Source organism: Dermacentor andersoni, chromosome 8, assembly GCF_023375885.2.
Source record: "Dermacentor andersoni chromosome 8, qqDerAnde1_hic_scaffold, whole genome shotgun sequence".
NCBI classification, from domain to species: Eukaryota; Metazoa; Arthropoda; class Arachnida; order Ixodida; family Ixodidae; genus Dermacentor; species Dermacentor andersoni.
This window is the reverse complement of record NC_092821.1, coordinates 102865882-102889449: the sequence shown is the minus strand read 5'-3', so window position 1 is coordinate 102889449 and position 23568 is coordinate 102865882. Positions and strand designations below refer to the sequence as shown.

General features: G+C 43.2%; 1 protein-coding gene across 1 annotated transcript in view; it reads right to left on the bottom strand.

Annotated features, from left to right (window-relative positions):
* Positions 1-5998: 5998 nt before the first annotated feature.
* LOC129384353 (uncharacterized) overlaps positions 5999-23568 on the bottom strand; it is a 49312-nt gene continuing 31742 nt past the window's right edge. Inside the window, exons 5-8 of the mRNA XM_055069725.1 lie at positions 21012-21035; positions 13239-13312; positions 10303-10404; positions 5999-7058 (exon numbers count right to left, since the gene is read on the bottom strand). Of these exons, the coding sequence (XP_054925700.1) occupies positions 6874-7058; positions 10303-10404; positions 13239-13312; positions 21012-21035 (385 nt within the window). The 3' untranslated portion in view covers positions 5999-6873. The remainder of the gene's footprint in view (positions 7059-10302; positions 10405-13238; positions 13313-21011; positions 21036-23568) is intronic.

Below are 23568 nucleotides of genomic sequence, written 5' to 3'. Positions count from 1 at the left end.
GCAGTTATCACTGAACTGTGAGCTTCCGTTCCATGAAAGTCACCCTAAAAATTACTGCTCTCGCCAACGGCAGAAAAAAATATCACGTGTGTCTCTGTCCACTTCCACAATGGGATGCTATGTGCGCCCCCGATAACAGCGGAAACTTGTATGTCTTCCCTTGTGGAATATGGTTATAAAGATTCCAGTCGGGCGCACACCGTACACTTACCTAAAGCCACTACAGTGTTATTACAGTATGAATTATATGGACAATCCAGGCTCATTTCTGCCATCAGCGTAGCCTTACGGTGGCGAATAAAGTCCAAGAGCGATAACATCGTTTGCACGCACCATATGCTCTATGTGCGAGGATAAGCCGACGAAGACGGCTAGTCTCGCGCGCGCAAGGGTGGAAAGCGAGGAGGAAACCCACCATATTCTATGGCGCGCAGGACACCGGGGAAGGGAGAGATCTACACCGACCACTGCCGCTTATGGCATGGCCACGGGCGGTCTCGCGAGCACTATCTTGTGAGGGATCTGCGATGAGTAAGGGCCTAGGTGCCCCATAGGCTCATAGCTTCATGTGAATTATGTTATAGACGCTCAGTTCGCGCTGCAGCGAGAGCCAGCAACAAGCCCATTTCGCTCGACGCTGCTGCCGCTGTTCCTCACGCCAGCGTTTCGACAGCGAGTGTCCGTGCTTATCGAGTGAGATGTGTGAATGTTTCCCTTTGTCCGCGCTACTCCATTCGTGTTAAACAAATTCATGTTGAATTCCAATGGCGGAGTCGGAGCAGCCGACGCACTCCGCGAGCGAGCACTCGACTCTGGCGTAGAGCAACGCTTCCAAATCCGCCAGTGGAACACAACCTGCGCCGCCGGAGCAAGGCGGAAGCGGAACTTCTATCGCCGAGTTACCCAGAATGCCTTGCGTGTTGTCGTTTCCTTCCGCTGTTTGCTCCCAGCACCGCCACGCCAGTCACTTCTCTCTTCAGCGCCGTTCACCTGTTGTTTTTTGAAAAGTGCGAAATGGATATTTCGGCAAGCGTGCAGCGGCTTTTGCTTCCTCTGGTGAGCACACAGGATGCGGACAAACATGGTAGGTGTCTTCGCAACTTTGAACACTGTGCTGTAAGTTCAATGCAACGCACGTGTTGCGTGGAGCAACCGTTTAGAAATCGTTTTATATTAAGTTACACATCGCGATCAGGAAAACACATCTGTCGCGGATACATAAAGCTTTTAGTCACGTATGATTTACGAAATGGGTTGCAGATATCTCTGAAACGCGCTGCCGATATGTGCCTACTGAGATATCCCCCCCCATCTTCTGTTCAAAGCGAGAGCATCGTGCATGTTATTAGTTTAAATACGAGTAGTGGTATAAGCTCCATGTCGCCGAGAACCCGGTGCCGGAGACTTCCGATTCATTCGGGAGCGAAAGTTCCCGGGTATATATACGTATGTATATATATATATATATATATATATATATATATATATATATATATACATATATACGGCATATATATGTCCATATATTCGTTTTCGCGGGTTTCCGTTTGTACTCCTGTAGATGACCAGCATGTGTCCGCAACCGCTAAACTGCCATGTATATATACCTTTCCTACTAGGTAAACGTTTCCTGCTACAGCACTTCACGTGCCCGGGCCCGGCCGGGCCGTCTAAAGCGTATTTTGGAGAGCCCGGGCCAGACTTGAGCCCGCTCATTGAAGGGCCTAACTCCGGCCTTCGAGCACATGCGAACGTTATGCACTGCATGGTCGAAAGCATTCTGTGCGAAGCTGAAGTAACAAGTCGTAGTTTTGCATATGTTGTCGTTATGCAGGCGTCGCCGCTGTCCCAGACGTCGGGCTCGTCATGATGCAGTCCTCGTCTTTCTAATGTCGTCTTTACAGAGTCGTCATATAATTGTAGTCATGCCGTCACCATCACACCATCGTCACCGTACAGACGTCGCCACGCAGTTGTCATTTCATAGCTTCGTAATACAAACCTTGTAACGCTGTCTTCGTCAGGCAGTCGTCGAGCTGTTATCGCGAAACCATTGTCGTCGTACACGTAGTCAACACATTGTCAACATGCCGGCATCGTTTTATCATTATCACTCCTTCGTCTCTTCATTGTGACTAAGCTGTTGTCATTCACTCGTCATTGTGACGCCATTGTCATGACGTCTTTGTCTTGCAGTCGTTGTCATGCATGCGTTTTCATGCCTTCATCGCCTAACCATCGGGGTCACGCCCCCCGTCGTTTTTTTTCATTTTCATTACCCTATTCTTGTAATATCGTCCTCGCCACGCCATCCCCGTAACGCCGTCGTCGTCATGCTGTTGTCGTCACACAGTCGTCTTCTTACAAATCATCATCAACCCCATCATCGTCATGCGGTCACAGTCATACCATTATCCTCAAGCTAACGACGCCACGCTGTCATCGTGACACTACCACCATCAACTCAGAATTGCCATTTCAATGTCTATTCATGTCATCCTTGTCACACTACGAAATTTTACGCTTAGGAATCCGGACAGTGCTCGAGCACCAGAGAAGAGCCAAGTACTTTAAGCTAGAACACTTGATAAGATACTTCAGACCAAAATTTGAAGGAGGAAGCCATGGCTTCAAACGCCCTAAAGCAATAGCTCAAGATGACGACCAAGAAAGCCTTGCCTGTTCCTCCAAGAACTCCTAAATATTCGTGGTAAATTCTCGCAACTGTCCTGTGACCATTTTTTTATTAGTCTAAGCGTAGTTCAACTAGTACAATATAGGAGCATATCTAACCTGAACACGAACGTAAACTTTCTTTCGTTCCGCATCCCCACATTGATGTTTATTCTTCGAGCACGTAAACTCAGTGTATAGTATATCCGAACTCATTTTGATACCCTTTCACCTTTACGCATCCCTCTTGCTATGTCATCATCATCCCTCATCACACCTTTACGTCCCCATTCCCCCTACCCCTGTGCAGAGTAACAGGCTAAAGCGCCTTAGCTCGAGCCGACCTCTCTGCCTTCTTTCAATTAAATTATCTCGCTCTTTTGATACCCAGCGGTGATAGTTACGGAAGCTTCGCATACAGGGAGGGCATTGAACTCTTGCGTTACACAAAGTTGTTTTCGATATCCAGCACTTCCAAAGAATGGCCACTTCATATAATAGACATACGCACGTGACCATCAGGTTACGTCTAATAACTTCTGCGTACTTATGTGTGCTTCTTGTGTGTGACGTATCATTCTTTTGAACTGTAGTGCTTCTAATGCGCTGTGCCGGCTGATTATGGCAATGGGTCACTCTGCTTGTTCGGTCCTAAATAAGTTCGTACTTTGACTCCTTCCATGAAAGTATGGCTTGAAGATTTTAACCATAAAAGTATGAGCATCGAAAAGCATTGATAAAGCCTTTGCAACACACAACTCATTACCATGTCATTCTTTCATTAGTGACGGAGTATTCCATGTCGGTAATGCAAGCGGTGAGAGAAGTCTACCTAGCCATAGCTGTGTTGTGTGCCATTCAATGGGTATTACAGCTCTACCATCTCTGACACTTTGAACTGACGAAGTTGTCGAGTAGAATTCCGCATGTTTGAATAATAATTATTTTTACAACAGGCTTTCTTCGAAGAAAATCGAATTCACTAAGTTTATTAGGGTAACTTTCAGCTCTTTGACGCTTTTCTTTAGTGCTGTCATTCATTCGACGCTCCTTATGCGGCTTGTGTTCCCAGCCACATTCGTCTACAATTCAAGAGAGTCCTACCTGGTCAGCATTATATGTGCAAGCTCTTGGTTGAAACAGCAGAGTCTACGGAATGCCAGTACGAACTGTATCATATCCGTAGCAGGGAGAGTAGTATTGCGATCTAGCTATTAGCCCCGAGAATGAACTTCAGGGGCACTGGGAGCGCTGCTCGCATTGCGCCGGGCATGGACTCGTGCCTGACGGTCTGCAGCAGCTCGGGCTTAGTTCGGGCAGTGTCCGGGCGCCTTCCACAGTTTTTCGTTTGTTCGCTCTCGGTCCCTCTGGTTGTATACTTATGGCGGTTGTCCATATTTTTGCGGCAATATATGCTGCGAAATATATTTTCGTTCGCGAAAATTTATTTCAACAGCTTATTTCTTAGACGACAAAACAGTTGGCAAAGGCCATGCTACAGTGCCAGCAGAAGGAGCGCAGACCAGCCAACTGGGGGTTTCTTATGCGCGGATCGACAACCGCATAAACATACCATATAAAGATCGTAATAATAATAATAATAATAATAATAATAATAATAATAATAATAATAATACGTAGGAAGACGCAGACGAAAAGCTATATACAAGTACATTTACAAATAAGTACGCCGCACTTGGGCAAGAGGCAACAGCCTGCGCTAGCCTCTAATCGTTGTCGTCGTCGTCACACTGCTCGCCTCTTCGTAATTGTAAACACTGTTCCGTAGCAATATAATAATAATAAACTTTTTTATTATTTCTAGTGAACATCTTACATTCATCAGCCCTGCGAAGGCCCCATTGGGCTTGACTGGCAAAGCATGACAGGCAGCGTGCAAACTGTTACAGAATCCCCAGTCGGAAAAAAAAGGAAAAACAAAAGAAATGCAGAAATGGAATAAATGTGTATACATACACCGATATGCACATTACACGTCTCTATTATACATGTACGTTTATGCACACAGACGGCTTATAGAAGCACATCTGGCGCGTACAATTATCCCCATGCCACACGATTAGTTTGCTTCGCGCAATAAAAAATGAGTACGTAATTATAAACAACAAAATGACTAGACACAGAACTGCTCCAATGAAACATTTGCAGAAACAAACTTTCTCACCACATTTTTATCCAAAGCCACTCTATAGCTAGGCGTAATAAAGAAGGAGGTAAGCAAGGTCTATTTTGTTATGCTCTATAACCGCTGAAATCCGCGCGTTTCAGTTCTTTCTTGAGCTTTTAATTTGATGTGGACTGCAGTAAGTTACAAGGTAGATAATTAAACAACGCCGCAACACAGTATTCGCACATTCTTCTTGCGTTATTTTATTGAACAACGAGGTATCTGAAAACGCCATTTTGGTCTAAGGCAACAAGGAGTTACATATAGTACATATAACGATTCTCGCAGAAATGTCTCAGGCCTATTGTACGCAGTAAAACCGAATAAAAATCTGGAATTGATAATACCTAAAAAATGTTGGTGCTGCATTCAAGACAGAAGTCATAGCCTATAACTTTTAAAAGGGAGCCCATTAGTGAGTTATTTCTTTTTTTTTCCAACGAAGGGCGCAATGACCGTAGGCGTCAGTCAATTAATAATTAATTAATTAATCAATTATAGATAATTAAATGTGCTTCTTGGTTTCAATTCGAAGTTGTACTGAACTGATAGGTTTTGCGAAAAATGCGTGCGTCGCTAAACCGACAGTCGATTGCTACCGTTGCTGGAGGGTTGTGCCATATTGTCGATAAAGGCTACTGAGGGCCACCACGAAACATTTCATCACATGCAATTGAGTGGCTCTCGATCTCAACCACGAAAGATTTGTTTCGGGTATTTGCTACTATGGCATTTCTGAATTAACTATGTAAATACTCTACATGACATGGCGTCGTGTTAACAGCCATGATCAATTCGTTTTATGGGGGCCTGTTTTAGAGAGCGGTGAAAATAGCAGCGAAATTTTACATACGAAATGCGTGCCTAACTTTCTTTAATTAATAACGTAGCCATATTTGACTAGAACAATCGACCAATATAATAAGAATCATTATGTCATCTTCGCTGGGAAGTGTTTTTCTAACACCGACAACACGTTGACACGAAATACAAGGATTTTTCTTCCATTTAAAATGCTATGTCTATCATAGCTAAATACTAAGAGAATGGTAATTGTTTAGCAAAGCTTCATAGACAATTTGGCGTGTTGAATTTGCAGACATTGTTTTTACGCAAAATGTATGGAGAGACGCGGGGCATATATGCATTGCAGAACCTGTAGACTTCTTCAACGCTACATAGCTTGCGATATACAAGCCGCAAATTTTGTCGACTCAAGCTTTATTGAAAAAGGAACTGTGGTTCAGGCATGGTGGCAGAAAGAAGCCGACATATGGTTTAATAAGTACGGCTCGAGCTACCCATACCCCAAGCATACACGAAGGGAACGAGCGCACGCGGCAACCGAGTGAACTGGAGGGAGCGGCGTCCTGGCCGTGACGTCACTCACGAGAGGGCGCCACTCCAAGTTCTCGCCACTAACAGGAACGCCACGTCGAGGTGTAGCTGTTCCGTGTACTTTTTTTTTTTTTTTTTTTACGCGAGGGAGCGCCTGCATAACTTCGTATCACATCGCGCCATCGGCATGCGCCGCGTTCTCGTGAGACAGTAAAGGAAAGTGCGGCTCGTGTCTTGTACACCGCGTAAACAACGCCCCGCAAACTAGATCGGGGCAATAGACTTCGCAAAGCGATGTGTGCCGGTGGTGCGTGCGAAGGCCGTGTGCAGCCGAGCTGCACGCGCGCCCTATGGGCCAGCATACTCTCATTTCGCGATAGCAACACCTGCACAAATGTCGTTGCAGAAAGTACGTTTGTCGTTATGTTCTGGCTGATAATAGGCTGCTGCAGAAAGAATGAGGTAAAGTACCTCGAAAAGCACAGTTCGCGATGCGAGAAGAATAAATAGTAGTAAAATAAATAGAAAAAAAAAAACAGGCTAAGAACGATGTGCCGCGACCCAGCGTTCAAGGCATCTGTCCATGTGCCGCTAAAGGAATTATGTATGCGCTTGAAAGTCGTGATAGTTGATAAGGTTGTTTTATTTTGAACAAGGGCATGGTGTTAATGGGTTTATTCATCCTCCTGTCCTTTATTGTTACGGCTGTCTTCGTGACGATCGTATTGCAGGCACGGACCGTCGCTTTCCGTCATATCGTACATGTCATCAGGGCAAATTGATTTGAGGGCTTTATAACACTCAGTGTCAGTGCTAACATGGCTTCCGGATAATCCCCAAAGCAGGCACTTTTGCTGTCCTGAAAGCAGCAGTAAACGATACTCAAAAGGATACGAAACTTCAATGGCCGCTGAGAGAGTTAAACAGGGCTACGAAATAAACTGCTGACAAGATTTTATGGGCTATCTAGACGAAAACCAATTGAAGTGACTGATTTTATTAGACCGGTGTGGTCTTCTACATTTGTACATTATTTAAATTGATCATATTGTCGGGCAAATTTGGCACATGTAAGAAATAAATTCATCCAGCCAAACCGAGTACCAAGACTTAGAGCTATAGTCTCCATAAAAAGTTGTATGTAGAATGAAATCCTTATAGCTTAAAAAACGGTTCCCTTTTGAACAAATTTTGCCCTTTCAATGTGGCAAAAAACAACGACGAACAAATCACACAGTGCATGTAACCACATTAAAAAAATATATTTGTTGCTGATGCGTTGGTACCCGGATATTCCACTCGTAACAAAAGCCGCAGCCGGTGACAATCTATTGAAGTAGTTGAAAAGTGCATTTGGCAGCGATAAGACTGTTATACGCTTAAAATCATACCCCGAAGCAATTTCATTGATTTGATAAGGAGCCCAATTCCTCTCTTCTGAAATGCACCTCGACTTCAAGCCAATGCTAAGCCCATGCATTCTAAAGTATAGATAACATCAGAATACTACCAGTTTACTTGTGCATTTAGCATGTATTTATAAGACTCAGCATATTAGACTTTCTAGCGTCATCATCATCATGATCATCGTCATCATCAGCAGCAGCAGCCTCTTGTATGTCCACTGCCCAAAAGACGAAGGCCTCTCCCTGGGATCTTACGGTATAATGAATCTTGTAACTATAACTACATACACTTGTCAGTATTAATGTGACTATAAAAGAGCCATTTCTTTTACAAAGGAGAACATTATCAAAAGGTTTCGCAGAGTTTTGTACAAAAACATTCTCTCGTTGTTTGTGACAGCCTTGTCAATTCTTGTGAATTTTTCCTGCAGATATAGTTCATAATTTTGGAAATAATATTCGTTCTAATAGAGTGGGACTTTAGTTCTAAACTGTCTTAGAACACTTGCGCTGTGTCCTAATAGAATTTCGTCCACAGATTCATAGCTTAGCTGTTTGTGTTCGCGTTTCATAAAATTAAACGCGACCCCGTGAAAGGTGTGACGGATATTGCTGACGATAGCAAATGTTTAGAATGACAGTTGCGACTTGCATTATCATAATATAGGGGGCTATACAGGGACACGGCGTAAACAAAGTTCTGTTGCAGCTGTGATTTACAATGCACGACAAGCACACAACTACAAATGGGTACCAGTCACCTTGAAGAAAGTTTCTATTCTGTTTGTCGTATAAAGTTGTTGATCGCGTAAAAAATATCGGTAATTTTCTTCAGCTTTCGTTTATTCTTGGTCGCAAACTGTGCGTTTTCCTAAGTACAACATTGCATCACTTTACCTAGGTAATATTAGAGGTACTTACAGACCCAGATAGGGAATTCATCAATCGCGTGACCTACAGCCACAAATAAGTGAGGTTGGCCAAATCAGTGGCCTAAAGGTTGGACAATGATGTCACTTGGTGTTGCACATATGCTGCGACATTATGAGAAAAAGTAGACTGTGCTGCAGTCAGAGACAGGCTGTTACATGTACGCATATTGCTTGTGTAAAGCTTTTGTTTTGTTGGTGACAAACCTTGTGCAGGAGGTGGCAAATCTACATATCCAACAAATCCGGGAAGCAGAAAAAGGAACCAGCTCTGATTTTTTTACCTTTCTAGCATGTGTGCAACGTACGCCGCCGATTCATTTATGCGTTGCACTCCGTAGACACAAAAGAACCTCAATTACCCCCTATTTAAAGGCATGAAAGACCGGTTCAATGCACTAGAACGCTGTACTACACGGAATCATTTAAGAAACGTGCTGCAGTATTGGTTGTTCACCTCAGTCAGCAAGATGCAATGCGCGAGTAATATATAATCCGTGAAAATCTGGGGTGGTATTCAGAAAGCTTTTCCTTCGTCAATCATATTTGGCATTGGTTTGCTAGTTTTTATAACATAAAATTCTGCATAAAGGATGTATAGAAAATGCCGTTAACAACAGTTGTAGGGTTAACGATTTTTGCAAAAGCTGTCCCTTACACCGTGAGAATAGTTTCGACTATTCGTCAGGCATCACAACTATAGCAGTCGTCCTCGATGACAACGAACCCGTATGCTGATTCTGACCAAGTGCATTGCTTGTATATCGAGGGTGTACCATTCTAAAATATGAAAAAGCAAGCAAAGCGCAGCACTTGATTGAACAAACGCAAGAACGATTTCCGCATTCACGATATCTTAAAATTTAATTTGTTTGTGAGGACAAATTTCTGCCGATTGTAATACCGGATTTATTACTAGAACAAAACGTCGAAGAATGGCGAGGAGCGCTAGAAACACAAAGATTTGTGAATTCGGTCTCTGGTGTTCGGTGGTCTTGTACGCATTCTTCTATTAAAGAGCGGCCGAGTTTCTTACCGACACAGTCCCCACTGCAACTATTCTTGAGCAACCCCCAAATGCATATGATCGTCGTGAAACAAATACTGTGTTGTTCATTACAAACTTATAGTGCTTTCAAGAGCCACGAAGACATATTTCCACATCTAACATTATTTGAAGGCCCGAAAGATTGCACGAGCTGCCAGGCCTGTCAAAGCCTACCATCAGCTCTCTGTTCAGCGCTGTCGAGTACGATGCAGAACTATTGTGAGAACATCATCCCGGCACATAAGAGCAACCATTGGCAGATAAGCTACAGTTTAGCAATTATTCGTGTGCTCTGCGTAGTTCTCTTTTTCCGTCAAACTCGCGCTTCTCAGTCCTTGTTGCAGTTGCGGAAAAGACAGTCTATGGGAGCCCACGTTGGGCTAGAGGCTATCTGCCTCGTGGGTGGAAACCTCCCTACTCCACTAGCGTACTGCATGGATGACACGGGGGAGTGGAACTTGTGGCTTCGCTAAATGAGTATCTGAGAATGGAAATCAATCCCTCGAAATCCCTTCTAATTGCAAATTGGGTTCCCGCCAAGAGCACAATTAGGTTCCACGAGGAAAAGACGTTAGTGTAAATGAAGTAGCAAAATATGGGTCACGCCGTCCAATACATAGTAAAATGGAGGCTGTTCACTAGATTATACATTTTCTGGGTGATTTTTGGTCTTTCAAAGATTCACTACAACTGTGCTTGTAGGATACACAAAACTCTTACCATCACTTGATTGACCATATGTGACAAGCAGGCAATCTTGAGCAACCTTCGCCACAACGTAGGAGTGAGGAAGCTCTTCTGGTGCATCTTCCGTTGGCAAAACTACCAATAACATGCAATAAAATATTTGCTAGAGTCCACAAGTATCTTCAATTTATACAGAATAAAATAATCTGTATCAATGATATAAATTCAGCACGTACAAAACTTCACTGCTTAGTTGTGCAAGATGTCTCTACTAATGTGTAATTGTCTAAAACACTATTCAAACAACGAGATTATTTAATTCTGCTGTGAGAAATATTCGGCACACGTTTCGGTGCCATATACTAAGCATGTGCGCCATGCTTAGTATATGGCACACCATGCATATGCATGCTTAGTATATGGCACACGTTGCGGTGCCATATACTAAGCATGTGCGCCAAAGTTTATTCTGCTTTGAGTCATTGTCCCCTTAGTAACACGTGCTGAACAAAATAGTTTTCGCCGAAAGCAATGGTTATGATATAAAACGTAAAGTGTTTACTGAGATTTTGATGGCTGTCTGATTTCAACACAGGAAGATTCAGGTTTTCGGCCACTCTCTGACAATCGCTTTTTGCTGCTGTATGTGAATGTTGTTTATTGCGGAATCTAGGAAATATATGCAATGATGACAAAAAGTTGTGTTACTTCCCCCAAGCAACCTGACAATAATAATATAGCGGGTGTCCTTATAGAATTACTGTGAGTTGGGCAAGTTTGTATACATTCATTGCAACGAATCGTTATTTTTCTGCACAGCTCATCGTCCTCTTTGTGCAATAGTTACAATGCCCTAATAGAGTTCCTCGGCATATGCGCAAGAACGTCTAGGTAATCTTAAACTCCGCGCTTCAGTGTAATTGGTTGTTGTGTGCTAGCCATGAAGTGGCATATTTTAGAATCAGCACGTGGTTCGGCAAACATAAATAAATAACCGCGAACACTCTCTATGCACGTTCTAACCACGACAAGGCATAAACGGTACGAACTTGCACAATTTCACGAATGGCATACCTTTGCTAAAAATAATGCTATTTTGGCCAAACAAACAATTGCTTAACACTGTAATATAGAGAAGTGATGCGCATCGAAGCAATTTTGCAGGAGGAAGCAATGTAACTTATTTGCCACATGTCACAATAAAACTGTAGTATGGCCGTCGCCAATTCCGAGCTGTACGCATAGCGAATTCTACCACAAGCTTTCTGGCACTAATGTGGTCAGCTGTCAGACACGTTCCCCAGATTCCATTTCAACTTCCTTTGCTTAAAACATCCTTGAACGTTGTATTTTGAGCAGCACTTCAGCATTAATGTCGTTTCCTTTTAAATATTAGGCGCAAACAGAGGTGCTCTCTGTATTAGGCACAAACAGAGGTGCTCTCTGAGCAACACAAACTGGTGCTCTTTGACGAATAGAGAGTACCAGTTTATAGTTGGGAAGAAAAAAAAATGTTTTTGGGGCTAAATCAACGTGGCAGTGAAAGTAGTACGCTGTAGAACCGTCACGAACTTGCGTGCGAAAAATTCACGCGAAATCAAATGGAGTGCACAGCGTCATTATAATGGTGTAGAATCCAGCAGCCCTCATTCGATAAATTTGATCCCGCGAGGTGCACACCGTCTTTCAGACGCTTCCAGGCCTCAGAGTGTCAAGCCTGACTACAAGTTCGACTTACACGTATGGTTTGGTGATGCACGATTCCACAACATGATCAGCATTACTTGCATAATTGCTTTGCTCTCCCGCAAAATTATTAACCTTTTCTGTACTTCATTTTCGCACTCCTTCTGTTGCGACTTCACCTCGATAGCATATTCGTAACTCTAAGCGTCGTCGCTGGCTATGACTATACGCAAGAACTCATAGCTGTAACTTCAAGTTTTCATCTCAGTGCAGCATTCTCTATGTCGAAATTTTCGTTCAGAAGTCCAGAATTGTGGCACCATCTTGGCGCGAGCCTTTTGTATTTCCATTATTTCTGTCAGAACACTAGGTGAGCAGAGGATACTTTTGAACCATGTTCTAGGAACACCATTCTAACTGCCATTTGGTGTTCTCTGAGAGCAGTAGAACCCGCACGAATGATATATTTACTTACGCACAAGAAGGAAAGGGAAGAAGGCAGAGGTGTGCTTGGAATCATCTTTTGCGGGTTAGGCTTGCTGCGACATAGAGAAGAAGGCTTCGCTCTTTTCAAACACTGTTGCGAGAACTACCGCTGAAATGCAGCACTGTCAATTATGAAAAAAACTATGGGATTTCCCACGCCAACGCCACGAACTGATTATGAGGCACGCCGCAGTGGGGGACTCCGGAAGCATGGACAACCTGGGGTTCTTTACCGTGCATCTATGTCTAAATACACGAGCATTTTCGCATTTACCCAGACCGAAATACGGCCGCTGTGGCCGGGGTTCAATTGTGCGACCTAGTGCTTAGCAGCCAAACACATTAGCCAAAAAGCAACCACGGTGGGTACAGCATTGCCACTTTCCATCCTGGTATATTTGACGGAGGTTGCTGCGCTCATGAAAATGCTATTGATCGAACACATGACTTCAGGAATAGAACTCCATGCAGCGGTACTATTATTATTTATTACCTTCTGGAATATGGATCTTACGGTTAGATCATTATATGAGGCATCGCTTATTATTTTTAGAAGTTAACGTTGTAAAGCAAACATCATATATATGTTGCGTTGGCCCAGAGAACTGCAAAGTTTGTGTCATTCGTATAAGTGATCAAGAAAGCGGGAATATGTAAAATTTTCGTCACACCGCGCCTAACATAGGAACCTCCTATGGAATATTTCGAACCGTAGGACATTTTAAACTGAGTGCATCTTTCAAAGGCATTTTTTTCTGTGTTCATGAAGCAAGAGATTAACGAAAACTATTTCTTACTTCCTACTATCCTCTTCAGATCGACACTCGTAAACCCATCCACCTCAACAGCTTGGAAGTCAACCCAGCCTTCTCTGGAACAAAAACGAAGGCATTTAAAGGTAAACCACAGCTGCGCGCATTTTATTAGGCACTGTAGAAGTTACGCTTCTTTCTTAGCAACGCATTACGTGCAGATTTGGAAACCACGAACTCTACGATTGACAATGCAACCTTTAATATTTTATTTCTAGCTATTTATGTTCCATATATATACATATATATATATATATATATATATATATATATATATATATATTTATATATGATATGCTGCAGGAGCCTCCAAATCCTGAAGCGTTAAAGAGGAGAGTGTGCTTCTTATGTTTAAAGCAATTCAAAAGTCGCAAATGTGAGCTGTTGCCATAGGTTTCTTCAAACGCAACAACTCCTAGAAAACCCTCATAATCAAATCAAGCAGTAAAATTACATGAAAGTAAACATATATAGCACCTAGTAAAAATACAATACAATAATGCAGAAATTTAAGAACACGTAGCAGTATGCAAGATGCAGACATACATTGTAAGTGCAGCAAATGTGAACCGCATGAGCAGATGAACATTATTCATAAAAAAACGAAAGAAATTTAAACGTTATTACCATCAAGCAAAGAAAAACCGCGGTAATAGGAAAGTGCACTGTTCTTGGTCAAACTTATACACGAACGACACGCGCAATTGCTTGATACTTTTGTCGGTCTTGCGACAGAAAAAACGACAACGCACACATAAACTGCCATCTTACCATGTTTTCATAGCTTTGCCTATAAGAAAAGCCTAAGCGAATGGAAAAATAAATAATGGCGTTTTACGTGCCAAACCTACGACATCATTATGAGGAAGCCGTAGTGGAGGAATCCAAACCACCCGGGGTTCATTACCGCACACCTATATCTAAGCACACGGCTGTTTTCGCATTTCGCCCTCTTCACAGCAGCTGTGGCCGGGATTCAATCCCGAGACCTCGTGTTTAACAGCCCAACACCTCAGCCACTAAGCAACCATGGCGGGTCCTATGCGCCAATTACACAGTAGTCTAGAAATGCACGAAAGTGCTCACATGTGTTAGCCCACGGTCTTCCAAACCGAGCGGCTACTGTGCAATGTGAGTCTGACATGGTTTGCCTCTATTTTACGTACGGAAATGGTGCGACGGTACTCCTCACACCTGCCACGCGCTAACATTGAATTTGTTTCATCCTTGGAAGACAATTGCCAGTCGCATACAATAGTGGGCGGCTGTGGTTATTCTTGGCGCCAATCATTTCCAGCTTTTGTAGGCAAGTGCCAAGTAGCGCCCCAAGCGGCCTCGGCCCGAAGCTAACGGGTTTCAATAGAACGAGCGAGTTTTTTGCGAATAATTAAACTGGAGGTGAATTATTGAAAAAAAAACAGGTGACATGTTCTAGAAGACTATCCCCACGAGTCAAATGCAGTGACTACATGTGGAAATCTAGAATTTTGTTCCTAGAGCAGTTAAAGATTCAGCAATGGAAGCCTACGGGAACGATGAAAATTTGTACTTAATTTTTGAGACAAAAACTGCATCTGTTATAAAACTACGGCTACTATCGTATTAGACTCTAGAGCGTATGTAGCCTAGAGACTCAGCTTACGATTTATGCCTATCTCGTCTCTCTAGGTATGGCATAACACTGTTTTTAAAAGGAATTTCTGAAACACTGTCGTGCAAATTCACGTGGTATCTGTAAAACCCCTAGCTTATCACTTGCGAACACGTTGGGAGCCCTGGACGAGGAGTTTAGTCGCTGACATATAAAGGTACGACTCATGCTGGCAGCGGAGCCGCCTACCAAATGGACGAAGTGCGAAACACAAGATTTAGTTTGTAGTTTCAGGAGTGCTCCTCAAATATTATTTTTTCTATTCTTACTTCCTAAAACCGGACAATTGGTTGCTTATTGGTAATATATCGACGTAATTATCAGATTTTATTCTTCGAACAACCTAACAATAAGCATGCACCTGTTCGTGTTACGCAAAAAAATAAAATAAAAAAACTATCGTGTCGTGTAGCATGTACGTTCTCAGAAATTGTGGACATGCACCTTTATCATTCCTTGGAAACTTTACGGCAATGCACATGCGTAACTGAATGGGCAAAATTTTAGACAATTTAATTTCTATATATCGGCCGGTTATCAAGAAGTTTCATTTGACTGCGCTGAAAGGGTAGTTCTTTGTAACAACACATCCATTTGTGGCACATAGAACATTGGTGGCGTGTTAAAGCCGTGTTTCCCTCACGAATGGGCGGCTATGTCACAAAAAGGGGCAAATGGTCTTGCACTCTTCTGCAGAGGGCATGTTGACTTGAAGAAGCGCCAAATATAACAGTAAAGCAATTTATGACAGCTGAGGTGTGAACGGTAACTGCAAAGCGAGTATTATTCAGTCTGTTTGCACGCGCGTATTTTTGTAAGGCAGCAGGGAAAGAGAGTGATTGTATATACGTGTGCACGCCTTGAGCGTGCGTGCGCGTGTACTTTTGCATAGGCGCGCATGCTTGTGTATCCGTATTTAAATATGCGGGCGCGTGAGTGCGTGTTTCAGTGCGCCAGCATACGCCTGTTAGTGTACGGGTGCAGTTCCGTGCGCATGCGCGTGTGCATTTTTTGCGTGTGTGCACGCGTGTGCTCGTTTAAATGTGAATTCCGGCGAACATGTTTCGTATTTATTTATTTATTTATTTCATGTATCCTCAGGGCCATTGGCATTGGAGAGCGGAGTGGTTACAGGCATACAAAACAAGAAAAAACGGAAATGTGGTACAAGGAATAGGAGTATTGCAATAAAAAGTTAACAGTTGTCTCTACTCATACAATATCAGCTAAGGCGTTCTTGAAAAGCTGGTAATCTTTGATGGTGGCTATCAGTGCGGGAAAGTGGTTCCACTCTGCGGCTGTACGAGGTATAAATGACTGAAAGAAAGCGTTAGTTCTGCAAAATGGGGGAACGACCTTGTAGGCGTGATGTAATATGATAGGTGACGTGGGAGAGGGATTAATTCGCTACGCAAGTGTGGATGATGAAACATGTTATGAAACAGACAGATACGAAACACTTTGCGACGTGAGGCTAGGGATGATAGATTAAGGCTTGATTTCACTGAAGATATGCTAGCGCTCCTGTTATAGTTGGAAAGAATGAAGCGAACCGAGTGATTTTAGACCATTTCTAGCGAATGTATTAGGTTTTCAAGATGAGGGTCCCAGATCGATGCGGTGTACTCTATCTTCGTACGTACTAACATTTTGTACAACAGCTGTTTGAGGGATGAGGGCGCTTTAGAAAAGTTGCGGCGGATGTAGCCAAGCATACGATTAGCATTGTTAATTATATATGTGATATGTACAGACCAAGTGAGAGTGGAAGGGATGTGTACACCAAGGTATTTGTACAAGCCTACCGATTCTAAGAGGGCATGATCAAAGCAATAAGTGGGAATACTGTGGCAAGTTCTGGATACGCGAAGGGATTTACATTTTGTGATGTTAAGTTCCATTAGCCATGTTTTACACCACAGTGAAATAGCGTTTAGGTCAGACTGAAGAGCGGTTACATGGTCACTGCTTGTTATTTCTCGGAAATCACGCTGTCATCCGCAAATAAATACATGCGAGAGGAAACAGAAGAAGGCAAATCGTTGATGTAAATTAGAAAAACAAGAGGCCCGAGGACGGAGCCTCTTGTTAAACAAGAGGCTCCGTCAACAGGGTTTGAGTGAGAGTTAAGATTATTAGATGACACGTATTGCGAACGGTTATTAAGGAAACGCTCAAACCAAGCAAGAAGTTTGGGGTCTATGTTCATGAGCTGTAGTTTGTGAAGTAGCAGTTTGCGACACACTTCATCGAAAGCTTTCGAATAGTCAAGCAAAATGCAATCTGCCATTGAACGAGTATCAAGAATTAGGTGTAGCTTATGTATGAAGGAAGCCAGCTGCGTTTCCCGAGAATATGTTTTTCGAAAGCCATGCTGTGATCTTGAAAAAGATGTGTTTGACTTAAGAATGTTAGCAAGCTGTGAATATAGTATATGTTCTAATACTTTGCGTGGTATACTGGTTAGTGAAATTGGCCGATAATTGAGAGGAGAATGTTTGTCACCTGATTTATAAAGTGGAATCACCTTACCGACTTTCCAATCAAGTGGCAGGTATCATGTGTCAAGCGATTGTTGAAACAGTTTTGCTAGTAAAATAGATGAATGAGCAACAATGCTGTGCAAAATTTTCACGGAAATTAGGTCATGGCCAGGAGCAGAGGAGAGGCGCAACGATTTAATCACGGTTTCGACGCCACATGGTTCAATTGTAATTCGAAACATAGCCTGGTAATCATAATAAGGTTCAGTGGGTGGAGAAACAGTGCAGGTTACAGAAAAGTTTCGGATAAATGTTTCATTGAGGATGGACGCGATATGATCGTAGGGTAAGGCATCCCCAGGGTTATCTACAAGAGTTATGGCGTCGTGATTTTTTTGGTTAATAACGCGCCAGATTTAAGTGAAAAAAGAGTAAAAAGTGGTCGCTCATTCCTGGAACGTGAGTGATGTTGGAAAGTAGGTCGGGCTGTGAAGCTAGAACGAGGTCAAGGGTATTAGCAACAGAGTCTATGGTTCTAGTCGGTTCAGTTGCAAGCTGTTCGAGAGAAAAAAGTGAGCACATTTCTAAAAATTCTTCAGCTAGCGTGGAAGGTGGGTGTATCATGGGGACAGTGTTAGACCAGGTTATGTTTGGCATATTAAAATCAGCAAGCAAAAGTAATGGGCAGTTTGGGTAGCGGGATGAAACGATATTAACAACATCGTGTAATTCATTTACGAAGTTCTGTGTATAGGTGAGGGCCGATAACAGAGCCCAATAATAACTTTTTTATGATTTAGGGCGACGCATAGCAGTGTGGCGTCGATGGCATCGGGCTGGACGGGCATTCGGGTTCACCAGGAGGCAAGGATGTGGTCGACAGCAGGAAAAGCGGCAGGAACACCTGTAATGCGCAAAACCGCGGAGCGTGAGACATGTTGACAGTGATAGTCCCGCGCCCACTGAAGAAACTGTCGCGCTGGCGGCTTCTTATATCAACTGTGGTTGGTGACGTCATCGTGGACTTGGATAATGCGCAGAAGACGGAGGTGACCAGCGGAGCAGTACGGAAGGCGTGGTGCGGTTGATAGCAGTGCGGCGTCGATGGCATCGGGCTGGACGGGCATTCGGGTTCACCAGAAGGCAAGGATGTGGTTGACAGCAGGAAAAGCGGCAGGAACACCTGTAATGCGCGAAAGCGCGGAGCGTGAGGCATGTTGACCGTGGTGGTGCCACGCCCTGTTTCTGTGTGGTTGTGCGTGCGCGTGCGAGCGGGAGTGCGCGTGTGTGTGCGTCAGCGAGCATTTCCCCCCTTACACCTGCTCTCGGAGATGAATGGGATATAGTGTTTATTTAAACAATAATGAATGGCATTTCAGTCCGAGCATAATCTCTTTCCGAAAGGGAAATCAACGCAAAAAAAGTTATTCAGCGATTACGCTTCTAGTTAATACGATTTTTGAGCGCAGCTCTTGCCTTACTTCAACAACAGGCAATTGCATACATAACCCGCAGTGCCGAACGGAGGCGGTTCTGCGTTTCGGATTGGGGAGGACACACCGCAAGCGGCCGCTATCCAGCCGATGCTCCGACAACGCGCCTTCGCGTAATCTCATAGTGGGTCACCACCACGGGGAGGGGGGGGGGGGGGGGGGGTGAGATTAGTCGAGGACGCGTGGTGGTTGTCGCATGGTGGTTTAGTGTGTGTGTTTAATGGTTTAAAATTGTCGCGTGGTGGTTTAATGTCGAGGACAGTTTTGCATGGGCGGAGTCTGCAGGTGCCATTTGAAGCGTCGTCGAAGCAAGGAGGCCTTTCTATTATATCTGCCTACTTCGTTTTCATGCGTTCATGGTTGTATACATTCTTGTAGCAAAGCTCAATTCACCAACGAACAGCCGTATTATCTTTGGTGGCGACGAATGTTTGCCACTTGCAGTGAGCAGCAGTCGGTGGAACCAAGCTGTGTGGCTATACACTGCCCCAGTGATCCAGAATTCGTCTATCCGCCACAATGACAGGCTAGACATTACTCATAGAACAGAATAGAGGGGCGAGGACCATGACGCCGAGAACCACATATAAAGCACAATGAGCAGCCAACGAGGATGACAAACCGTAGTTGCTCTTAGAGTGATGCAGCGGTGCCTCCGCGCTCACCTCCGCGTCTCCCATTGCTGGCTCTATCACTTGAACCCTGAATTGAGGTTGGCACTGGCTCCTATTGGTCAACCTACTTGAGCTGCGCAAATGAAGGACGTTGGACTTTTGAGGCGCATTGTCGCATCCCTTATATTAATATGTGTGCCAAAGCTGTGCATGTATGCCACTGACTTTTCAATATTTCTAAACAATCATAGTCTTATCATACAGTTTATAGTCCTGTCGAAAAGAGATATTTTAGCTGTTCTTAGCCTTTGTTCTGTATGGTTGACACTGGCAAAATTTTCAGCATTATTCTGATGTCATAACGTCAACTTCTATATATACAGCCTCCTTAAAAGACAATTTCTTATGTAAAAATTTGGAGGACGTTAAAACTGCCACTTTAATAGTGGAATGCGACAGCATTCAAAGATCCCTGGCTGTTGCTCACGCTTCCCGATAACTGGAGCGTATGTAACCGTAATGTTTACCGTAATGTTTGCCCCGGGCGGCTATCCACGAAGGCGAGCTTTGTGGTGGATCCACGCCTCTTGCGTGGGCCGCGATGTGGCGGAGGCGTGCGTCAAATGGAGTAAATGCAAGGAACCGAGCGCGCCACTCCGTGGCCCTCGAAAGTGCGTGAAAGGGTTTCTTTAAGTTTTCGCTTAACATAATTACATTTTCTTGAATAGTAAAATTACAATCCGACAGCTCTCATGTCTGTAGACTGTGTGCAAGTCACAGTTTACGATTTTTCTTTGTATTTTAGCCTGAGAAATCGAATTAATTCAGTCAATTTCTTGCATCATATGGAAGGACTTGGTGTATGTTGTTCGAAAATAGTTTTGCTGATGTGACGTCCGATGCCGGATTTTCTGCGTCACGGGCTTCTTAACGCTCTTGCGTTAACCAATTACTTGTGCTTTTACATATCGGGTACGTGTGCTTCTAGCGTCTTTAATGCCCTCTTGCAGGATACAGTACAGTTTAAAAAGCTTGAACAATCGCGAAGCTCATGCAGCTCTAAATCCGATGCTTCTGCTACTGTCGTCACCTAAGGTGTGACGTCAGAGTTGTCTATACCCACTGACTCCACCCTCAGTCTATTGAAGAGCTGTACATCGTCCTCTCGCCGGCGAAATTTTATTGCATACCAGGATGGCATAAAATGAGACCAGTGCTGACCTGCGCTCTTTTCGTCTTGACACAGCCATGCCACGCCTGAAAAAATTGCTAAGTGATGAATGCACCCTAAATATGTATTGAGATGCGGTGTTAAAATGTTGAAAATGTGGATGAAACGTTGACATTCCGGCACGGCTCTTACAACAATTTACATTGTTCATGCATCACGTTTTTCCCTCAACTGACTCAGGAAGACATCAATTTTATCGACGTAAACTAGACATTCTATTGCCTTCTAGTTGTTTATCTTCAGAGCAGTAGGGGAAGAATCTTGAAAAAGTAAAGACATTACTTACTCTTTTACCATCCGCTCTCCCATTCTGAAAAATGGAAAATATTACATTTTAATGACGCGTTTTTATTAGCACACCATAAAAAATTATGGAGGGAACAACCCATGCTGGTATTTCCAATTCAGATACAAATCGCACGAAATCCAAACAAATATGCAATAAGTGTCTACCAACCAACTCTACCAGACAAGCAAAGTGTAAGAAAAATCATTAGCGACACACGCATAGATGTTATCAAACATGACACCTTAACTGATGGGAGCATACATTGTAGGCTCACTTATAGAGATAAAACGTAGCGTGTTATTGTCTGTATTTCTTGGTGGCAGGCAGGAAGAAAACGGAGTTAAGAAACGTCTCTACGCTCAAAGGCGGCACTTCGATGACTTTGTCCGTATCGTTTATTGCGTATAGGCGTCAATTTTGAATCAATTTTGAATCTATCCACACTTTGAAGTTTTCCCAAGGTTCTCAAGCGGGGACTGTTTACGTATGTATCCGACAGTAGTCTTTGCCTATTGAGTCCTATGTCCTAAAGTCCTAAAGTGGTCCTAGAAAAGCCCTAATGGTGAAACAAGAAATGAAATTGACATCATACTTTCTGCTGATCCCAGCATAGTGCAGGATGTAGAAGTGATAGGTATGGTAAAGTGCAGTTATCATAGGTTAGTGAGGGCTAGGATTACCCTTAATTTGAAGAGAGAAAGAGCAAAATTGGTCAAGAAGAAAGAGGTCAATCTTGGGGGAGTAAGAGTAAAAGCAGACAAATTCAAGCTGGTACCTATATATGCAGCCTTAGAACAGAGAGATGATGATGACATAGAGCTAATTATTGAAACTGTAGCTAGGTTGGCTTCAGAGGCAGCAATAGAAGTAGGAGGCCAGGCACCAATGCAACCAGTAGGCAAAATCTCCCAAGTAACAAAGGACCTAATAAAGAGAAGACAAAAGATGAAGGTGTCCAACTCAGGAGATAAGATAGAATACGCGCAACTGTCAAAAGTGATCAACAATGCGAAAATAACTGATATTCGGTACTATACCATGAGAAAGACTGAAGAAGCCGTAAGAAATGGACACAGCCTGAAATCAGTGAGAAAGAAACTTGACATAGGGCAAACGAAGCTGTATGCACTAAAAGATAAGCAGGGTAATATCATCAGCAATCTCCAAGGTATAGTAAAAGCAGCGGAAGAATTCTATATTGACCTGTACAGTGCCAAGAGGAGTCAGGATACCTCAATTACAAGAAGTAATGAACAGGATACAGAAACTCCTCCTGTAACTAGCGATGAGGTCAGAAGAGTCCTGCCAGACATGAAACGAAGAAAAGAGGCAGGAGATGGAATAAGAGACAATTTAATCAAAGATGGAGGAGATATATTGCTTGCGAAACTGGCGGCTCTTTATACGAAGCGTCTATCGACTGCAAGGATCCCAGAAAACTGGAAGAATGCAAACATTATACTATTCCACAAAAAGGGAGACGGTAAAGAATTGAAAAATTATATGCCCATTAGCTTACTCCCAGGAATATATAAAATATTTACCAAATTAATCTACAATATAATAAGGGCAACACTGCACTTTAGTCAACCAAGGCAACGTGCTGGCTTCAGGAAGGGATACTCTACAATGGATCACAGCCATGCCACCCGTCAGGTTATCGAGAAACCCGCAGAGTACAATAATCCTCTCTATATGGCTTTCATAGATTAAAAAAATGCACTTGGTTAAGTAGAAATACCAGCAGTCATAGAGGCATTACGTAATCAACGAGTACAGAACACTTACTTAAATACCTTGGAAAAATTCTGCGGAGGTTGTACAGCTAACATAATTGTATATAAAGAAAGCAGGAAGATACGTATAAAGAGGGGGGTCAGACAGGGAGATACAATTTCTCCAGTGCTATTCACTGCGTGCTCAGAAACAGTATTCAAGCTATTAAACTGGAAAGGCTTAGGAGTAAAGATCGACGGCGAATATCTCAGCAACCTTCGGTTTGCCGATAACATTGTGCGATTCAGCAACAATACAGACAAATTACAACAAATGATTGACGACATTAACAAAGAAAGTGTAAGAGTGGCGTTGAAGATTAATATGCACAAGATAAATATAATGATAAATAGCTGGGCAAAGGAACAAGAGTTCAAGACCACCAGTCGGCCTCTAGATTTTTGAAGGAGTACGTTTACCTAGGTCAATCACACATAACCCTGATCATGAGAAGGAAATTCACAGAAGAATGAAAATGGCTTGTGTTGCATACGGCAGACATTGCCAGCTCCTGACTGGGAGCTTACCATTATCATTGAAAAGGAAGGTGTACAATGAGTGCATTTTACCAGGGCTGACTATGGGGCAGAGACTTGGACACTGACAAAGAAGGTGGAGAATAAGCGAAGGACCGCGCAACGAGCGATGGAACGAAGATTGCTAGGCACAACGTTGAGAGACAGAAAGATATTGGTTTGCATCAGAGAGCAAACGGGTATAGATGATATCCTAATTTACATCAAGAGGAAAAAATGGAGCTGGGCAGGAAATGTAATGC